The sequence below is a fragment of the Ahaetulla prasina genome, chromosome 5 (assembly GCF_028640845.1).
Source record: "Ahaetulla prasina isolate Xishuangbanna chromosome 5, ASM2864084v1, whole genome shotgun sequence".
NCBI lineage: Eukaryota > Metazoa > Chordata > Lepidosauria > Squamata > Colubridae > Ahaetulla > Ahaetulla prasina.
Genome location: NC_080543.1, coordinates 3,884,780 through 3,903,059, shown reverse-complemented (window position 1 = coordinate 3,903,059; position 18,280 = coordinate 3,884,780). Strand labels below are relative to the sequence as shown.

Here is an 18,280-nt window from a genome sequence, read left to right as displayed (position 1 = left end):
GAGTGGACAGGAACAACTGAGAAAGACCTCACCCCTCTCCACTGGCCCACATTACTTAAGTCCGGAATGCGAAGACAATTCACAGGTAGTTCTCGACTTACAACCACAATGGAGCCCAAAACTTCTGTTGCTAAGCAAAATCGTTTTGGCCCCGTTTTACATTTCTTGCCAGTCGTTAAGTGAACCACTGCAGTTGTTTTAACACAGGCGTTACATGAATTGGCTTCCCATTATAAAAATTATAGAAAATATTCATAAACCACTTTTTTCAGTGCCACTGTGACTTTCGATCGGCCACTAAATTTTTGGTTGTAAGTTGAGGATTTGATCTGGGAAAAGCATTACTTAATCGGGCTAAGCTACAGTAGTGGCCAAAATTGTGAAAACCTTTTGGGGAAAAGTGTTATTTTCTAAAACTAGCTACTTACACCACTTTTTTTTGGAGTAGTACCATAAAATGATATATCAACGGAAAGATACTTTAATCAAGAATGTCATGCAATAACTTTGATGAAGGATTTGCTATTAGAAGAGCAGTGATAGTATAAAGAAGAAAAGTGAAAAAAGGTAGAAAAAACGAGATATACAAAAATGATCCCCATGTAAATTAATCCTTAGTTGGGCAACCTTTAGCATGAATTGCGGCCTTACAACGTCTTCCCATGGAGTGAACCGAGTCTTTTGAGTTCTGCAGCTGTTCTAATGTGAAACCAAGATTGAAGGATGGCTTCTATTAACTGGGTTTGATTGCTGGGTCACTTCTGACTAACCAGCTTCTTTAGTCGGCTCCAGAGATTTTCAATTGGATGAAGGTCTGGGCTCTTTCTAGGCCATTCCAGCAGTGGAATAGGATTATCTTGAAACTCCCCCCCCCCCAAAAAAAAAGTGGTGTTATTAGCCATCAAACCTCAAATATACACTTTTCCCAAAAAGTTTCCACAATTTTGGCCACTACTGTATCATAACAGAGAGTACAATCTGGTTTGGGAAGAATTAAACTAGGTTTCCGATGAACAAACTCTCAGTCCTGAGAGAAGGTAAAAGAAAGACCATTTTCTTGTTGGCTTTTAAACATTTTATTAAGAGATGTTTTTCTTCTATAGAACTTCAAGGTTTTAAATCAAAAACCTGCAAGGAAAAGGGAAAAAAACATATCAGGGAGTAAAAAGAACTCTTGGGAAGGCAAGGCCTATTTTTATTCTCCCATAAATACAAATTGTCTCAATTCTTTTTGGAAAGGCAGGCAGGCAGGCAGGCAATACACCCCCGTAGCTTCCTTCCTTCAACTGGGGCCCTCAAGATGTCCTTGTATGGCTACTGATGGGGACCACACAAAAAAGACTATCAGGTTGGAAAATAATGATAAACTGACCACTTGTGAATTGCAAATCAATCCATTAATACGGGCTCAGAAGCCAGTCAACGAAGATCAATGCTAAAACCACCAATACTACTTTCAAGCAATGTTCTGGGGTAAGAAGACATAGTTTAAATCAGGTCTTTTTATCTGCCACTGATGCTTGGAAAGGGGGACTATTGCCTACAGAAGAGAAACTCTATAGATCAGGGTTGAACTGTGGGGTCCTTGGTGCTCTCTGAGCAGAGTTGTTTCCTTGCAGACGTTTCATGACCCAACTAGGGAACATCATCAGTGCTAGAAGGGGGAGGAGGAGGAGGAGGACTGTGGGGTCCTTGGTGCTCTTTGAACTTGGTTGTTTCTTTGCAGACATTTCATGATCCAACTAGGGAAGAACTTCACTTATAGAAAGAAGGGTGTTGGGTTTGCTCTCTTTTTATATTCAAATACCGTGCTAATAGTGAACAAACCCCATTACCTTTTACCACTGATGATGTTACCTAGCTGGGTCATGAAACATCTGCAAGAAAACCACCCAGCTCAGAGAGCACCAAGGGCCTCACAGCGCACTGCGAAGAGCACAGTCCTTTTCCTCCTCCTCCTCCTCCACAAACCCTACTCTAACACTGATGATGTTGCCTGGTTGGGTCATGAAACGTCTATAAGAAAACCAGAGGGCCTCTGGTGGCTCAGCAGACTAAAGCAGTCTGTTATTAACAGCAGCTGCTTGCAATTACTGCAAGTTCAAGCCCCACCAGGCCCAAGGTTGACTCAGCCTTCCATCCTTTATAAGGTAGGTAAAATGAGGACCCAGATTGTTGGGGGCAATAAGTTGACTTTGTATATAAATATACAAATGGATGAAGACTATTGCTTAACAGTGTAAGCCGCCCTGAGTCTTTGGAGAAGGGTGGGATATAAATTCAAAAATAAAAAATCCACAGTTGTCCACCTCCACTCTGCAAAGTCCCACTTCCTTATAAACACTGATGAGGCTACCTAGTTGGGTCATGAAATGTCTATAAGAAAATAACCCGAAGGATCCCAGAAAGTTGCTTTTTAGTTCACCCTCCCCAGATCTTTTTCCGACCCTTACCTCTTACGCCGTGGGCACCGGCTGGGGCATCGGCGGCTGCTCCGGCTTGGTGCCCTTTTGCTCCGAGATGGGGGTGGTGGGCAGGATCTCTTCTTTGGGCTCCACGATGCTGACGTGATCCGGCAGGGGCTTCTTGGGCCCAATCTTCCCACTGGGATCCCAGGGCAACATGATCTTCACCTTAATACCCAGCACACCTGCAAACAAACAAAACGAATAAAAGGTGAGGCGTTGAGGCAAGATCCTTTGGCCCGGCAAGCTCGGGATGACAGGGACTGAAGCCCAAAAGTTGTGAGGAGAAGGGAAGAGGCAAGGTGCAAAAAAGGAGGTCGTTCCTCTCACTCCCCTTGTGCAGGGGGGGGGGGCTCTTTCTTCACAGGGGCAGCTCCCCTGATGAAATTCTTTTTTTTTTGTAAATACCCGGTTTCCCTGAAAATAGGACCCAGCCTGAAAATAAGTCCTAGCGTGGCTTCTCAGGATGCTCGTAATATAAACTCTACCCCACAAAATAAGCCCCAGTTAAGACTGTCAGCCAGATGGAGGCGTTTAGTACCATATTTCTCCCCCACAAAAATAAGACCTAACCAAAAAATAAGCCCTAATGCGTCCTTTGGAGCAAAAATTAATATGAGACCCGGTCTTATTTTTTGGGGAAACATGGTAGTTTTATTAGTTTATTATATAGCAAAAAAAAGAAAATACAAAAGTAAATAGTAGGAAAAGCAAGAGGGAAAAGGGGGAAAAGAAAAAGAAAGGTAGCGACTAGGGAAGGAGGGAGGAAGGAGGGCTCATATTGTTGTCCATAAATCCCTTAGAGAGGGAGGGAGGGAGGGAGGAAGAAAGGAGGAAGGGAGGGAGGGGACTCAGATTGTTGTTCATAAACCACTTAAGGGAGGGAGGGAGGGAGGGAAGAAGGAAGGGAGGGAAGGAGGAAGGAGAAAGATTGAAGTGAGGAAGGAAGGGAGGGGACTCAGATTGTTGTCCATAAACCCCTTAGAGAGGGAGGGGAGGGAGGGAGGAAGGAAGGGAGGGAAGAAGAAAGGAGGAAGGGAGGGAGGGAGGGGACTCAGATTGTTGTCCATAAACCCCTTAGAGAGGGAGGGAGGGAGGAAGGAAGGGAGGGAAGAAGAAAGGAGGAAGAGGACTCAGATTGTCGTCCATAAAACACTTAAGGAAGGGAGGGAGGGAAGGAAGGAAGGAGGGAGGTTGAAGTGAGGAAGGAAGGAAGGAGGGGACTCAGATTGTTGTCCATAAATCCCTTAGAGAGGGAGGGAGGGAGGGAGGAAGAAAGGAGGAAGGGAGGGAGGGGACTCAGATTTTTGTCCATAAACCACTTAAGGGAGGGAGGGAGGGAAGAAGGAAGGGAGGGAAGGAGGAAGGAAGGAAGGAGGAAGGTTGAAGTGAGGAAGGAAGGGAGGGGACTCAGATTGTTGTCCATAAACCCCTTAGAGAGGGAGGGGAGGGAGGGAGGAAGGGAGGAGGGAGGTTGAAGTGAGGAAGGAAGGGAGGGGACTCAGATTGTTGTCCATAAACCACTTAAGGAAGGGAGGGAGGGAGGGAAGAAGGAAGGGAGGGAAGGAGGAAGGAAGGTTGAAGTGAGGAAGGAAGGAGGGGACTCAGATTGTTGTCCATAAACCACTTGAGGGAAGAAGGGAGGGAGGGAGGGAGGGAGAGAAGGATGAAGGAAGGAGGGTTGAAGTGAGGAAGGAAGGAGGGGACTCAGATTGTTGTCCATAAACCCCTTAGAGAGGGCTGGAAAGCATTGTGAAGCGGTATATAAGTCCGAGTGCTATTGCTAAATCTGGTTGCAAGCCGAGAATTACCTGTACAGGTAGCAATAATAAACTCTTCTATGATTTGACCTTAACAAAGAATCTGAGTTGTTTGCACCTGATAGTAGCTGAGCAGAGGCTCCTGAGGGAAGGAGGGACCCACAGGGGAGAGACTCCCAAAATCTGAGCCGAACAGAGCTGCTGGGAGGCCTCCCTCGTCTTACCTTGCCTGAGGAGGACGTGGCGCACGGCAGTATCCACGTAGTAGTTGACTGGGTCCCCACTGTGGATCATCAGCCCATCCACAAACTTCATGGACTTAGCACGCTGGCCACGGAGTTTGCCCGACACAACCACTTCGCAACCCTTGGCTCCGCTTTCCATGATGAAACGGAGGACGCCGTAACACGCCCTGCGCGTAGACACAACACACGAGTGAGAACCTGGGACTATTTGACTATGAGCACAAGAGTCGGGAGGCCCTCTTAAGTGCAATTAATTAAAAATTAAACTTAACCACATAGGGGCACATTCCCGTGATATTTGAGCAAAAAGGAATGCACAGGTAAAGTACAAAACCCGAAGGCTTAATAGAAAGATTACGGATGTATCTTAAGTTGCAAATGCAAATTTTTAGTTCATTTGTCGCCATCAGCAAAATCTCCGTTACAGGCTTTGTCTTTGACACTGTCACAATGTGTTGGATAGTTTGTTTTTCAGCCCCGCAACTCACAAGACGTTGATGGCATTTTGCCCCACTGATAGAAGGCGTCTGCGCATCTACCATAGCCAGTGAGAATTTAATTAAGTGTTGTCTGAATTGCACGGGGCTGGTTGAAAATCTTCCCAAAAACATTAATAAAAATCAATTAATTAAATGTCAATATAAGCAAGAGTGTCTTTTCACGAGCTTCCCTTCTCAGACAAATGCCTCTTGTTCATCCAATGACCGGACTTCCTCCGTTTGCCAAAGCCACCAAATACACGGCCACAGAACGTGGCACGGTATCGCTGAGCCCGGGCAGGAGGAAGCCCTTTCTGACTCGTCATCGTATCATCACAGAAGGGATTTCTTGGGCTTCCAAAACAGGCAGCCGAGAACAGCTCCATCCCGAAGAAGCGTTTAAAAGAAGCCAGTGATACGTCCACTAGCCCAGGGATCTCCAACCTTGGCAACTTTAAGCCTGGAGGACTTCAACTCCCAGAATTCCCCAGCCAGCTTTGCTTTGCTGGCTGGGAAATTCTGGGAGTTGAAGTCCTCCAGGCTTAAAGTTGCCAAGGTTGGAGACACCTGAGTTGTGTCTTTACTGAAGGCCAGTACTAAAGACTTTGTGTAGACAAAGTCCATCATGTTGAAGTTGCACAAAAATCTACGAGAGGACAGATGAAAACAGAAAGGTCGGATCTGGTTTCCGCCCGATGCTCACCTACGCACGGCAAGGCCTCCCAGAAGCTTGTAGCGCAGGGATTCGGCTTGGGCGATGGCGCACAATCCTCGGGTGGCCACCTTCTCGGCATAGAGCTGCGAAAGAGAGAGAGAGCAACACGCTTCACAAACACGTCGCAGGCAGGAGTTGTTAACGAATCTCTGCTAAAAAAAACCCCACCTTTTTTGCTTTGCAGTTAGTGGAAATTATTTAAACCCCCCCCCCCCCAGGAAAGAAACAGGTCGATTTACAACCATGCGCTGTTAAGAGACCGTTGCCACGGCACCGAAAAAAGTGACGTGACTGTTTTGCACACTTATGACCATAAGCCCAATACTTCTGTTGCTAAGCAAGACAGTGGGTAAGTGAATTTTTGCTCCATTTTACAGTCTTTTTTAGCCATTGTCAAATGACTCCCTTAACAAATCCCTTGTTAAGGGAGTAACCTGGCTGTTAAGTGAATCGGGTTTTCCGCACTGAATTTGCTTGTCAGATTGCAAAAGGGGATCACGTGACCCCAGGATACTGCAACCGTCATAAATACATGCCAAGCGGTATTCGGACCACCAAGGATACTTGCAACTGTCTTAAATGTGAAAAACAGTCACAAGTCACTGTGGCGATATATTAAATGGTTTAAGTATTAATGGAATTTGAAAGCATAAAAAATACCTGGCAGTCTATTAAATGGTTTAAATATTAATAATGGAATTTGGAAGTGTAAAAAAGTCTTTTAATTCTAATTATGGAATTCACTCAAAGCAACAGAAATGATATTATGAAGATTAACTGAATTCTTTTTCCTTTTCTTTTTTGATTATGGTCAGTATTACATGAATTGCTTTGAATTGCAAATATATGAATGACTCTAATGTTTGATAAGAAGTATATATAAAAATTTTATAAATATCAATGGGGAAATAAAAGGTTTAATTTAGAGGGAGTAAGGAGAAGGGAAAACCAAAGAAGAGGGAAGTTGATAAATGATTAGAATTCTGGGCGAAGGGTACGATTAGATATACAACATAAGTAAAAGAAAGAAAAGAAAAATGAGAGAGAAAAGGCAAATATATATTAATGTAAGCATATAAAATGTGTTGGAAGAGAACCAAAAGTTGTGTAAATTTGAAACCTGGCCAACATTCTGTTCAGAAAAAATGTATTGTATGTTGGTGTGTGTGTTAAAAAATAAAAAAACTTTTTACAAAAAAACAACAACATGACACTGTAACTCCGGTCACTAAGTGAACTGTTTTACTTAGGAGGATTATCTGTAAAAAAATTTAGTTTACTCAGACAGGGACGAGGTTTTCAATACCTTTTTTTAAAAAATCCAACATTCAGCACACAACCAACACATAGGCAATACGGATAGTCCTTGACTTAAAAGAGTTTGTTTTAGTGACCATTCGAACGGCACTGAAAAAAAAAGTAACTTATGACCGTTTTTCAGAGTTATGACCTTTGCAGCATGCCCAGGGTCAGGTGATCAGAACTCAGGTGTTTGCCAACTGGCTCGTACTTATATGCCTGCCCCTTCTCAGAACAAAGCGCAAGTTCATCCAGTGAGCAGGGCACCCTTGATCAGAGTTAACCAGCAAGGCGCCACAGAACGTGGTCCCAGGCTGTTGGCTCCGAGCAAGAGGGTGTCCATTTCTGACTCGTCATCGTATCGTCACTGAAGGGAAGATAAGCGCTAAGGGAGAGTTTTTCACATTCAGCAAGTTTTAAGATGGGCGGACTTCAACTCCCAGAATGCCCCAGCCAGCACAGGGGCTGCAGTGTTACCTCCACACTGGCCTCCGGGAATCCAAACCGCTTCTGAACCACGGCCGTCAGCTCGCGAATCCGCCGTCCTTTCTCTCCTAGAACGTTCTGAGTTCTGAAATGCAAAAGGCAAAGATTGGCATTAGGGTCAATTCCGGCAGAATAAAAACTCTTTTGAAAATTTCCAGTATTTCTTTTTTTTTTAAATCTAGCCTGCATTTCACTGCTGCTGGAATAATTATCCGATTCGATCCGACTTTTTCTCAGGAGGGCTACACAAAATCATATACTCTGCTCAATTGCAAGAACTTGTGTACATCTAGGCCAGGGGTCTGCAAACTGGGTTCTTTTAAGACTTGTGGAGTTCCGACTCCCAGAGTTCCTCAGCCAGCTTTGAGATTTTTGTGCAACTTCAGCATGATGGGCTTTGAATGCGCCCCTCTTCCTTGGGTGTCTAGTGCAGGGGTTTCCATCCTTGGCAATTTTTAGTTCATTTCACCATCAGCAAAATCTCCATTATAGGCTTTGTCTTTGACACTGTCACAATGTGTTGGATAGTTGGTTTTTCAGCCCCGCAAGTCACAAGATGTTGATGGCATTTTGCCCCACTGATAGAAGGCTTCTGCACATCTATCGTGGCGCGGTGAGAATTCAATTTTGCATTGTCTGAATTGCAGGGGGCTGGTTGAAAATCTTCCCAAAAACATTAATAAAAATCAATTAATTAAATGTCAATGTAAGCAAGAGTGCCTTTTCACGAGCTTCCCTTCTCAGACAAATGCCTCTTGTTCATCCAATGACCGGACTTCCTCCGTTTGCCAAAGCCACCAAATACACGGCCACAGAACGTGGCACGGTATCGCTGAGCCCGGGCAGGAGGAAGCCCTTTCTGACTCGTCATCGTATCATCACAGAAGGGATTTCTTGGGCTTCCAAAACAGGCAGCCGAGAACAGCTCCATCCCGAAGAAGCGTTTAAAAGAAGCCAGTGATACGTGCACTAGACCAGGGGGTCTCCATCCTGGGCTTTAAGCCTGGAGGACCTCAACTCCACAAGTCTTAAAAGAGCCAAATTTGTAGACCCCTGGTCTAGGCCATACTTACATTCTCTCATCGACTACAGCTACCTGTTTTATGCCTGCCTCCCATGGTTGTAAATTCATCACATACCGTATTTTTTGGATTATAAGACACACCTTTCCCCCCCAAAAAGAGGGTGAAAATCTGGGTGCGTCTTATACTCCGAATGTAGCCCCGCCCAGCTTTTCAAAGGGAGGTTTCAAAGGCTGAAAGAAGCTTCAGAAAAAAAGCCCCCTAACAGAGCTTCGGAGGCTTTTTTTCTGAAGTTCTTCTTTTGGAGGCTTTCAGAGGCAGAAAAGTTTTTTAATTTTCAATTTAAACAGCCACTAATTGACAGTCAAGGGACGCGGTGGCTCAGGGGCTAGGACGTTGAGCTTGTCTATCGAAAGGTCGGCAGCTCAGCGGTTCGAATCCCTAGTGCTGCCGTGTAACGGGGTGAGCTCCTGTTACTTGTCCCAGCTTCTGCCAACCTAGCAGTTCGAAAGCAGGTAAAAAATGCAAGTAGAAAAATAGGGACCACCTTTGGTGGGAAGGGAACAGTGTTCCGTGCGCCTTTGGCATTGAGTCATGCCGGCCACATGACTATGGAGACGTCGGCAACAACTAGCACGTATGTGCGAGGGGAACCTTTACCTTTACCTTTAATTGACAATCATAAGTAAAGGATTACATCCATCCATCAATCATATATATTTATCTATCTACATCCATCCATCCGTCTGTCCACCTATTTAATTTTGAGAGCGCTCAGCTCACAAACAAGCGAGACTCCTACGAATACCTGTTCTTTGTGGGGGATCCTTCAAGACTGTCCAAGAGTAGCAACTACCAGTAGTAAAAAAAAAATGCAGCAGCTCAGCTACTACTGCAGGGAGAAGGATCATACGATGTCTGCGTTAAAATATATGCCTTGGTTGCCAACTTCTGAATGGAAATTGAAGGGGTTACTTTTGATTTTTTTCCCCAGCGGCTCTAGATAACCTTCTAGAACAACATGTTGTGCACCAGTTGTGAACTTTCTTGGACTAAGTGGCCTTGCACATGGACACTCGTATCTTGGCATCTCATGTCTGGGCTACTGCAACGGACTGGCTGAAGACCATCCGCTGCAGGCAGATACTGGTAAGTCTGCAGTGGCAAACCAGCTTGATTCCAGAGGCAACTTTTTCTGAGTAAAATTTTATTATAAGGGAGACGTTTTTTGTGAGCTGGTAACTTGAGACTTTTAATAAAAAGTTGTTAGTCGGAGAGTATGCCCCAGGGCCCTGATCTGAAGACCACCCACAAACTCAAAAAGGTTACAGACTTGCCCATGTAATTAACTTTACCCAGCCTTGTATAGTTCAGAGCTGATTATATTTAAGGCCGCTTACTTCAAAATAAATTTGCCCACCCTGTAAGATTTGGGACAGAGGCCCTGCCCCGAGTCCCATCTACAACCCTTAGTAGGGCCTTCCCAAGGAACACATTAATAACCAGAGTAAAAATGAAGGTAGCTGCTGCTCCTAAGGGCGCTTCTTCAGATAACTGGGGGGAAGAGCTAATCCACAAAGAGTTTCAGACATTTTTTTTTGCAACCATGTGATAGGAGGACCACACAAATGACCTGGTAGCAAGAATGATGATTTCGGTCCTGGTTGGGGTAACGCGGACTTCCACCCCGGAGTAGCCATCTTCAGCCAGCTCCCGAGTCAAAAACTCGTTCAGTTCGGCTTTGAAGATGCCATCGGCCACGAACTGGAAACAAAACGCAAAAGCATGAGATACAAGAACAAGCACAACCTGGCCAGGCCCTCGTCAATTACAGGCACAAAGCAACGGGAGCCCCCCAACAGCACTGCCCCAAATCAGGGGTCTGCAAAGTTGGCTCTTTTAAGACTTGTGGACTTCAACTCCCAGAGTTCCTCAGCCAGCAAAGCTGGCTGGGAGTTGAAGTCCAGAAGTCTTAAAAGAGCCAAGTTTGCAGACCCCTGCCCTAAATGCAAGCTGTTACCTTGGAAATGGGAGGGTGACACAATGCTTAAATACCTTGAGGCCCCAGACCCATTTGTAGCAATTACAAGCACAGGTATGTTCCTCGACTTGCAACAGTTCATTTAGGGACCATTCGAAGCTACACTTAAAAAAAGCCACTTACGACCACTTTTTTTTCACAACAACTGTTTCAACATCTCCCTGATCACAGGATCAAAACTGGAGAGACTTGGCAACGGATTCACATTTACGACGGTTGCAGGGTCCCATATACAAGAGCAGAGCATGCGAACTACCCATCGTTTCAGACATGGAGCGAGTTCAGTGGCTAAGGCACTGAGCTTGTCGATCAGAAAGGTCAGCAGTTCGAATCCCTAGTACAGATCTCCTGCATGAGTAGGGGGGTTGGACTAGATGACCTCCAGGGTCTCCTCTGTTACATTTGTGTCTTATCCCTCTGTCTGCCCGGACGCACAAAGCTGGGTTGTGTGTTGGGGCAAAGCTGGGTTGTGTGTCTGCCCCAACACACAAACCTTGGTCTGTGCCAATGCCAGACCAGCATCTTAACTGCAGATAGCAGTTAGATGCTGATCTGGCACTGGAGAGACCCAGGTTCGAGTCCTCCCTTCAGCGACAGATGGCCCCAATGGGGACTTTCGGCCTGGCACTCTTAGCCCAGCCCCATTTCACAGGGCTGTGGGGTGGGGTGGGGTGGAACAACTGACCATGGAAATTTCTTTGAACTCCTACAGCAGACCCCTCTCCTAGAGCAACTTTTACAATCTTGGCAACTGTTAAAAAGATTTAATTTCTATTTATGACGCTACATATTTTCACATTTGGTGGACTTGTAAGGACATAAAGGCCTTTTGGATAAAAATTTGGTGGATTTTACAAAATGTTTTGAAAAAGAAGATAAAGTTCCTGCCGCAACTTTTCTTGTTGGGAATTATTACGGATTGTACAGTAATTGAGACTAAATTGATTTTAAATCTAATAACTGCAGCAAGATTACTAATAGGACAATACTGGAAGAAAAAAGAAGTACCTACAATAGAAGAATGGATATTGAAGGTTGCCAATTTGGCTGAGATGGCAAAGATATCAGCCTTTTTGAAAGACAATACGCAAGAAAGATACTTAAAGGAATGGGAAAAATGGATTGACTATATTCAACGTAGATATCAGACTAAGAGTTATCAGACTGTTTTTGAATGATTATGATGTATTATTTTTGATTGTTTTCGGGGGAAGTTAGGAATTGATGATTGTAGGGGTATAATTAAGTTGGGACGAAATTTTTTTAGCATATGTTTGTTTTATTTTTAACTATACCTTGTGCTTGTTCCGGGAAGTCCGGGGGGGGGGTTGTGAAGGGAGGGGGGAGGAGGGGGGGGAAAGGGGGAAAAAATTTTGTAAAACTTTTTGAATAAAAAAAAAGATTTAATTTCTATTTGTTTATTTATCCTTTTGTTTATTCCAGGGGTCTCCAAACATGGCCACTTTTAAGACTCATAGACTTCAACTCCCAGAATTCCCCCAGTCTTCAAACATGGCCATTTTAAGGTGTGTGGACTCCAACTCCCAGAATCCCCTAGCCTATTTCTGGCCTTTAAAAACCCCTCCCCCCCCAAGAGCCTCTGTCTCATCCCAGCCTCCCTCACAAGGCTGTTGTTGGAAGCTGGGTGCGAGGGCTCGGGTTCAAGTCCAGATGCAGCAACTCTACAGCAGCCTCACCTACCTGGCAGGGCTGTTGTGGAGGAAAATACGCCCTATGCTGCACTCATATACTACTACTTAGGCGTAAGCACGTGCTAATATATATATAAGCTTTAAGCTATCGGGCAGCTTCCGGTCCCGGGCGGCCCGTCTAGCCTCGGTCTCGCTGCCTTTTCGGCCCAGCAAAACCCAACTAGGATTCGGGCCGGAGCCGCGGAGAGATGAAGGGGGGGTGGTTGTCTCAATCCACTCCCATCCGTGGCTCCCACCGCCGCCGCGGCCCACCTAGCCGGCCCCACCCCGCCGTTCGACCCCCTCCGCCTTCTCCGGCCCGTATTTCTTCCCCCGCCGCCCGGCCACAAGGCTCCGCAAGGCCCCGAACAACCTCACCTTTCGCTTCTTGGATATCTGCACCGCCATCTTGAGCCGCGCCGCTCTGGCGAAAGAAAGAGGCGGCTTCCGCCGGCGCAGAGGAGTATACGGCTGTTGTCCCGCTCGTCATTGGCCAGCTGGCATCACGTGGACGGAAAAGACCGCGAGCCATGCTGGGAAGTGTAGTTGACGCTGTTTGAGAGTCGGCTGCTCTCTCGGGCATGATTGTTCGCTGCTCTCCATTGGTCGAGCTGTTAAGGGGGATGTACCAGGGGTTTTTGGGAAATGTAGGCTGATGTTGAAGCTTAATTGGGCATTTAAATCAGGGGTCTTCAACCTTGGCCGCTTTAAGACTTGTGGACTTCAACTCCCAGAATTCCTCAGCCAGCTTTGCTGGCTGAGGAATTCTGGGAGTTGAAGTCCACAAGTCTTAAAGCGGCCAAGGTTGAAGACCCCTGATTTAGATAATAACAAGAATAGTAACAATATTGAACATTTTGAACAACCACCACAATCCTCATCATCAACAATTTGACTTCTGCTTCTGGGAACGAAGAGGAGTAAATAGATAGAACTTCCGCGTGCAGCTGCAGTATACCTGTGACGTTCTTTTGTCCCGAGATTTTTTTTTTTTTTTTTTAATTCATTCAACTTGTTATAACTTCCCATCTCACATAAGTGATTCTGACAATGGGATGTAATAAGAAATGCCTGCATTCTTTCCCCCATCCGTGCATTTTCAACATATGCGGTGATATCTCAACAACACCTGACTGGTCTTGCATTTTATTTTTTTTATTATGTTTACAAAAGATTTTTAAGCCAGCCTAAGTGAGATACGGTGTGACTCTAGGGTTTCCTGCTTGAGCAGGGGGGTTGGACTAGAAGACCTCTGAGGTCCCTTCCAATTCATGACCCTTCTAGGTAACATCATCAGTGCTAGAAGGAAGGGAGAGTTGGAGGAAGAGGAGGAGGAAAAGGGAAGAAAAAGGAGGAGGACTGTGGGGTCCTTGGTGCCCTCTGAGCTGGGTTGTTTTCTTGCAGACATTGTTTATAAGGAAGTGGGACTTCTGCAGAGTGGAGGTGGACAACTGTGGATTTATTTTTTTTTTGCATTTATATCCCGCCCTTCTCCGAAGACTCAGGGCGGCTTACACTATGTTACCAATAGTCTTCATCCTATTTGTATATTAATATACAAAGTCAACTTATTGCCCCCAACAATCTGGGTCCTCATTTTACCTCCCTTATAAAGGATGGAAGGCTGAGTCAACCTTGGGCCTGGTGGGACTTGAACCTGCAGTAATTGCAAGCAGCTGCTGTTAATAACAGACAGACTTAGTCTGCTGAGCCACCAGAGGCCCCTCTGGTGTTCATAACCCAACTAGATAACATCAGCAGTGCTATTAGGGAGGGGGATTTGCAGGGGGGAGGAGGAGGAGGAGGAGAAGGGAAGAAAAAGAAGGAGGAGGAGGAGGAGGAGGAGGAGGAGGAGGAGGAGGAGGAGGAGAAGAAGAAGAAGAAGAAGAAGAAGAAGAAGAAGAAGAAGAAGAAGAAGAAGAAGAAGAAGAAGAAGAAGAAGAAGAAGAAGAAGAAAATCTGGTGTCCTTAGTGCTCTCTGAGCTTGGTTGTTTTCTTGGAGACGTTTCATGACCCAACTAGGTATTATCACCAGTGTTAAAAGATGGGTTTTAGGAGGAGGAGGAGGAGGAGGAGAAGAATAGAATAGAATAGAATAGAATAGAATAGAATAGAATAGAATAGAATAGAATAGAATAGAATAGAATAGAATTCTTTATTGGCCAAGTGTGATTGGACACACAAGGAATTTGTTTTGGTGCAGATGCTCTCAGTGTACATAAAAGAAAAAGAAAAAAGAAAAAAAATACATAAAAGGTACAATATTTACAACACAAATGATGGTCATAGATTGCAATTTAAGCCTTAATGATAGCAACAAAAAGTTACAGTCATACAGTCATAAGTGGAAGGAGATGGGTGATGGGAACGATGAGAAGATTAATAGTAGTGCAGATTTAGTAACTAATTTGACAGTGTTGAGGGAATTATTTGTTTAGCAGAGTGATGGCCTTCGGGAAAAAACTGTTCTTGTGTCTAGTTGTTCTGGTGTGCAGTGCTCTATAGCGTCGTTTTGAGGGGAGGAGTTGAAACAGTTTATGTCCAGGATGCGAGGGGTCTGTAAATATTTTCACGGCCCTCTTCTTGATTCGTGCAGTATACAGGTCCTCAATGGAAGGCAGGTTGGTAGCAATTATTTTTTCTGCAGTTCTAATTATCCTCTGAAGTCTGTGTTTTTCTTGTTGGGTTGCAGAACCGAACCAGACAGTTATAGAGGTGCAAATGACAGACTCAATAATTCCTCTGTAGAATTGGATCAGCAGCTCCTTGGGCAGTTTGAGCTTACTGAGTTGGTGCAGAAAGAACATTCTTTGTTGTCCTTTTTTAATGATGTTTTTGATGTTAGCTGTCCATTTGAGATCTTGCGATATGATAGAACCTAGAAATTTGAAGGTTTCTACTGTTGATACTGTGTTGTCTAGTATTGTGAGAGGTGGAAGTATGGAAGGGTTTCTCCTAAAGTCTACCACCATTTCTACGGTTTTGAGTGTGTTCAGTTCCAGATTGTTTTGGTTGCACCACAAGGCTAGTCGTTCGACCTCTCGTCTATATGCGGATTCGTCATTGTCTCGAATGAGACCAATCACTGTTGTGTCATCTGCGAACTTCAGTAGTTTAATAGATGGATCGTTGGAGATGGAGTTGAAGAAGGAGAAGGAGAAGCAGAAGAAGACAACGACTACTGGAGGTAGAGAAGGAAAAGGACAACTGTGGGGTACATTTCATGACCCAACTAGATAACATCATCGGTGCAAGTCCTACTAGTTAATAGCGCTGATGATGTTCCCTAGTTGGGTCATGAAACGTCTGCAAGAAAACCACCCAGCACAGAGAGCCTGAAGGAATCCAGCATTTCAACCCTGAGCTACTCAATATTCTCCTTTATTGGTGTACAATAACGTCACTCCTCTGATCCCATGCTGATAAGACAGGTATCATATCTGTGGCTGATGTTTCAAGAGATCTACGGGACCATCTACTGCCGGCTTCTATCTCCCATCGTCTGGTACGTTCCCACAGAGAGGGACTCCTCAGGGTGCCGTCAGCCAAACAGTGTCGACTGGCGGCCCCCAGGGGGAGGGCCTTCTCTGTGGGGGCTCCGACCCTGTGGAACGAACTTCCCCTCGGACTTCGACAATTACCTGACCTTAGGACCTTTCGCCGCGAACTTAAAACTTATTTATTTCGTATGGCTGGACTAGCCTGATTTTTATCTTTATTTGATGGGTTTTTAAAGTTTTGTGATTTTATGGGGGAGTATGTTATTTTAACATTTGGGCATTTAAATTAGTTTCTTAAGGGATGTTTTTAATTATTGTGTGTATTTGTATTTTATCTGCCTGTTCACCGCCCTGAGTCCTTCGGGAGAAGGGCGGTATACAAATTAAAATATTATTATTATTATTATTATTATTATTATTATTATTATTATTATTATTATTATTATTATTATTATTATTATAACATCTCGATGCTGACACGAGACAAAAAAAAAATTGCAGTTGTGACCACAGGAGGGCACAGTTGGTTCGCGGAAAAAGGAGGCAGCCGAAATCTGTCCAGCAATTTTAGACGCTTTATGGGGGAGCCAATCTCTTCTTAAAAAATGTCCAGTGTTGGAGCACCCACAACTTCTGGTGGCAAGCTGTTCCACTGGTTGATTGTTCTGTCAGGAAGTTTCTCCTTAGTTCTCCTTAGTTCCAGGTTGCTTCCCTCCTTGATGGGTTTCCATCCGTTACTTCTTGTCCTGCCCTCAGGGGCTTTGGAGAATAGGCTGACCCCCCTCCCTCTTCTCTGGGGCAACTCAAATATTGGAACACTGCTATCATGTGCCCACCCCCCCGTCATCCCCCCCCCCACAACCTTCTTCTCACTAGACCAGACATACCCAATTCCAGCAACTGTTCCTTATATGCTTTAGCCAGGGGTGAAATCCAGCAGGTTCTGATCGGTTCTGGAGAACCGGTATTGGAAATTTTGAGTACTTCAGAAAACCGGCAAATACCACCTCTGGCTGGCCCCAGAGTGGGGTGGGAATGGGGATTTTGCAATATCTTTCCCCTGGAGTGGGGAAGGAATGGGGATTTTGCAGTATCCTTCTCCCAGGAGTGGGGTAGGAATGGAGATTTTGCAATATCTTTCCCCCTGGAGTGGGGTGGGAATGGGGATTTTGCAGTATCCTTCCCCCAGGAGTGGGTGGGAATGGGGATTTTGCAGTATCCTTCCCCCAGGAGTGTGTGGGAATGGGGATTTTGCAGTATCCTTCCCCCTGGAGTGTGTTGGGAATGGGGATTTTGCAGTATCCTTCCCCCAGGAGTGGGGTGGGAATGGGGATTTTGCAGTATCCTTCCCCCAGGAGTGTGTGGGAATGGGGATTTTGCAGTATCCTTCCCCCAGGAGTGTGTTGGGAATGGGGATTTTGCAGTATCCTTCCTCTGGAATAGGGTGGGAATGGGGATTTTGCAATATCGTTGCCCCTGGAGTGTGTTGGGAATGGGGATTTTGCAGTACCCTTCCCCCAGGAGTGGGGTGGGAATGGAGATTTTGCAATATCTTTCCCCTGGACTGGGGTAGGGATGGGGATTTTGCAGTATCTTTCCCCCTGGAGTGGGGTGGGAATGGGGATTTTGCAGTATCCTTCCCCCAGGAGTGGGGAGGGAATGGGGATTTTGCAATATCCTTCCCCCTGGAGTGTGTTGGGAATGGGGATTTATCAGTATCCTTCCCCCTGGAGTGGGGTGGGAAGGCGATTTTGCAATATCCTTCCCCCAGGAGTGGGGGGGGGGAAATGGGGATTTTGCAATATCCTTCCCCTGGAGTGGGGTGGGAATGGGGATTTTGCAGTATCCTTCCCCCTGGAGTGTGTTGGGAATGGGGATTTTGCAGTATCCTTCCTCTGCCACACCCACCAAGCCACGCCCACAGAACCGGTAGTAAAACGATTTGAATTTCACCACTGGGTTTAGCCCTAATCCTCTTTGTTGGTCTTTAGATAAAAGAAAGGGGAAAAAAAGTATAAGGCAGCAACTTCCAATCTTTATTATCACTGTTACAATATTTTTTATATTGTATGTATATTTTATACATTTGTCTCCCCTCCCTCTTTTAAATTGGTTGTACCTGAAACCCTTTCTCCACGTTTTACCCTTTCTGATCCCCGAATCCGTAAAACACCCATTTCATTAATTCCCATTTATTTGCAGTAAAAAGTCCATAAAAGGTATCCAAGTCACTAATAAACCTACTTCTTGTATCCTTGTCTAATTAAAAAAGTCAATCTTGACATATCTGAAAATTAGAAACTTACAAAGAGACACAGGAAACCGACGGCAGGAAAAAAACCCATCAAATCTGGCCTTTCAATTATTATTTTTTTATTATTTTTAATCCTTTTTATTTTATTTGTTATAGTAAAATGAGGTGAGTGGTGCAGTGGCTTAGAGGTAGCCCTCTCGCCTCACAATCCGGAGGGCGTGAGTTCGATCCTAGGTAGAGGCAGATATTTCTCTCTCTGGGCGCAATGAGAATATACCTGTTGGGGAAAAAAACTCTGCACTGGTGACAGGAAGGGCATCCGG

The 18,280-nt window shown here is 45.1% G+C and overlaps 1 protein-coding gene and 3 non-coding genes across 4 annotated transcripts; all 4 read right to left on the bottom strand.

Annotated features, from left to right (window-relative positions):
• Positions 1-1,052: 1,052 nt before the first annotated feature.
• RPS3 (ribosomal protein S3) lies at positions 1,053-12,705 on the bottom strand. The gene is made up of 7 exons (XM_058185394.1): positions 12,582-12,705; positions 10,105-10,235; positions 7,441-7,534; positions 5,653-5,747; positions 4,450-4,637; positions 2,454-2,650; positions 1,053-1,128 (listed from the first exon to the last, which is right to left on the bottom strand). Exons 1-6 carry the CDS (start codon positions 12,609-12,611, stop codon positions 2,457-2,459), a joined length of 732 nt encoding a protein of 243 aa, XP_058041377.1. The 5' UTR covers positions 12,612-12,705; the 3' UTR covers positions 1,053-1,128; positions 2,454-2,456.
• On the bottom strand, positions 5,140-5,291 carry LOC131200311 (small nucleolar RNA SNORD15). Its single transcript, XR_009155578.1, has one exon. It is a non-coding gene; the product is annotated as a small nucleolar RNA SNORD15 (small nucleolar RNA).
• LOC131200312 (small nucleolar RNA SNORD15) lies at positions 7,188-7,336 on the bottom strand. Its single transcript, XR_009155579.1, has one exon. It is a non-coding gene; the product is annotated as a small nucleolar RNA SNORD15 (small nucleolar RNA).
• LOC131200310 (small nucleolar RNA SNORD15) lies at positions 8,185-8,336 on the bottom strand. Its single transcript, XR_009155577.1, has one exon. It is a non-coding gene; the product is annotated as a small nucleolar RNA SNORD15 (small nucleolar RNA).
• Positions 12,706-18,280: the final 5,575 nt, after the last annotated feature.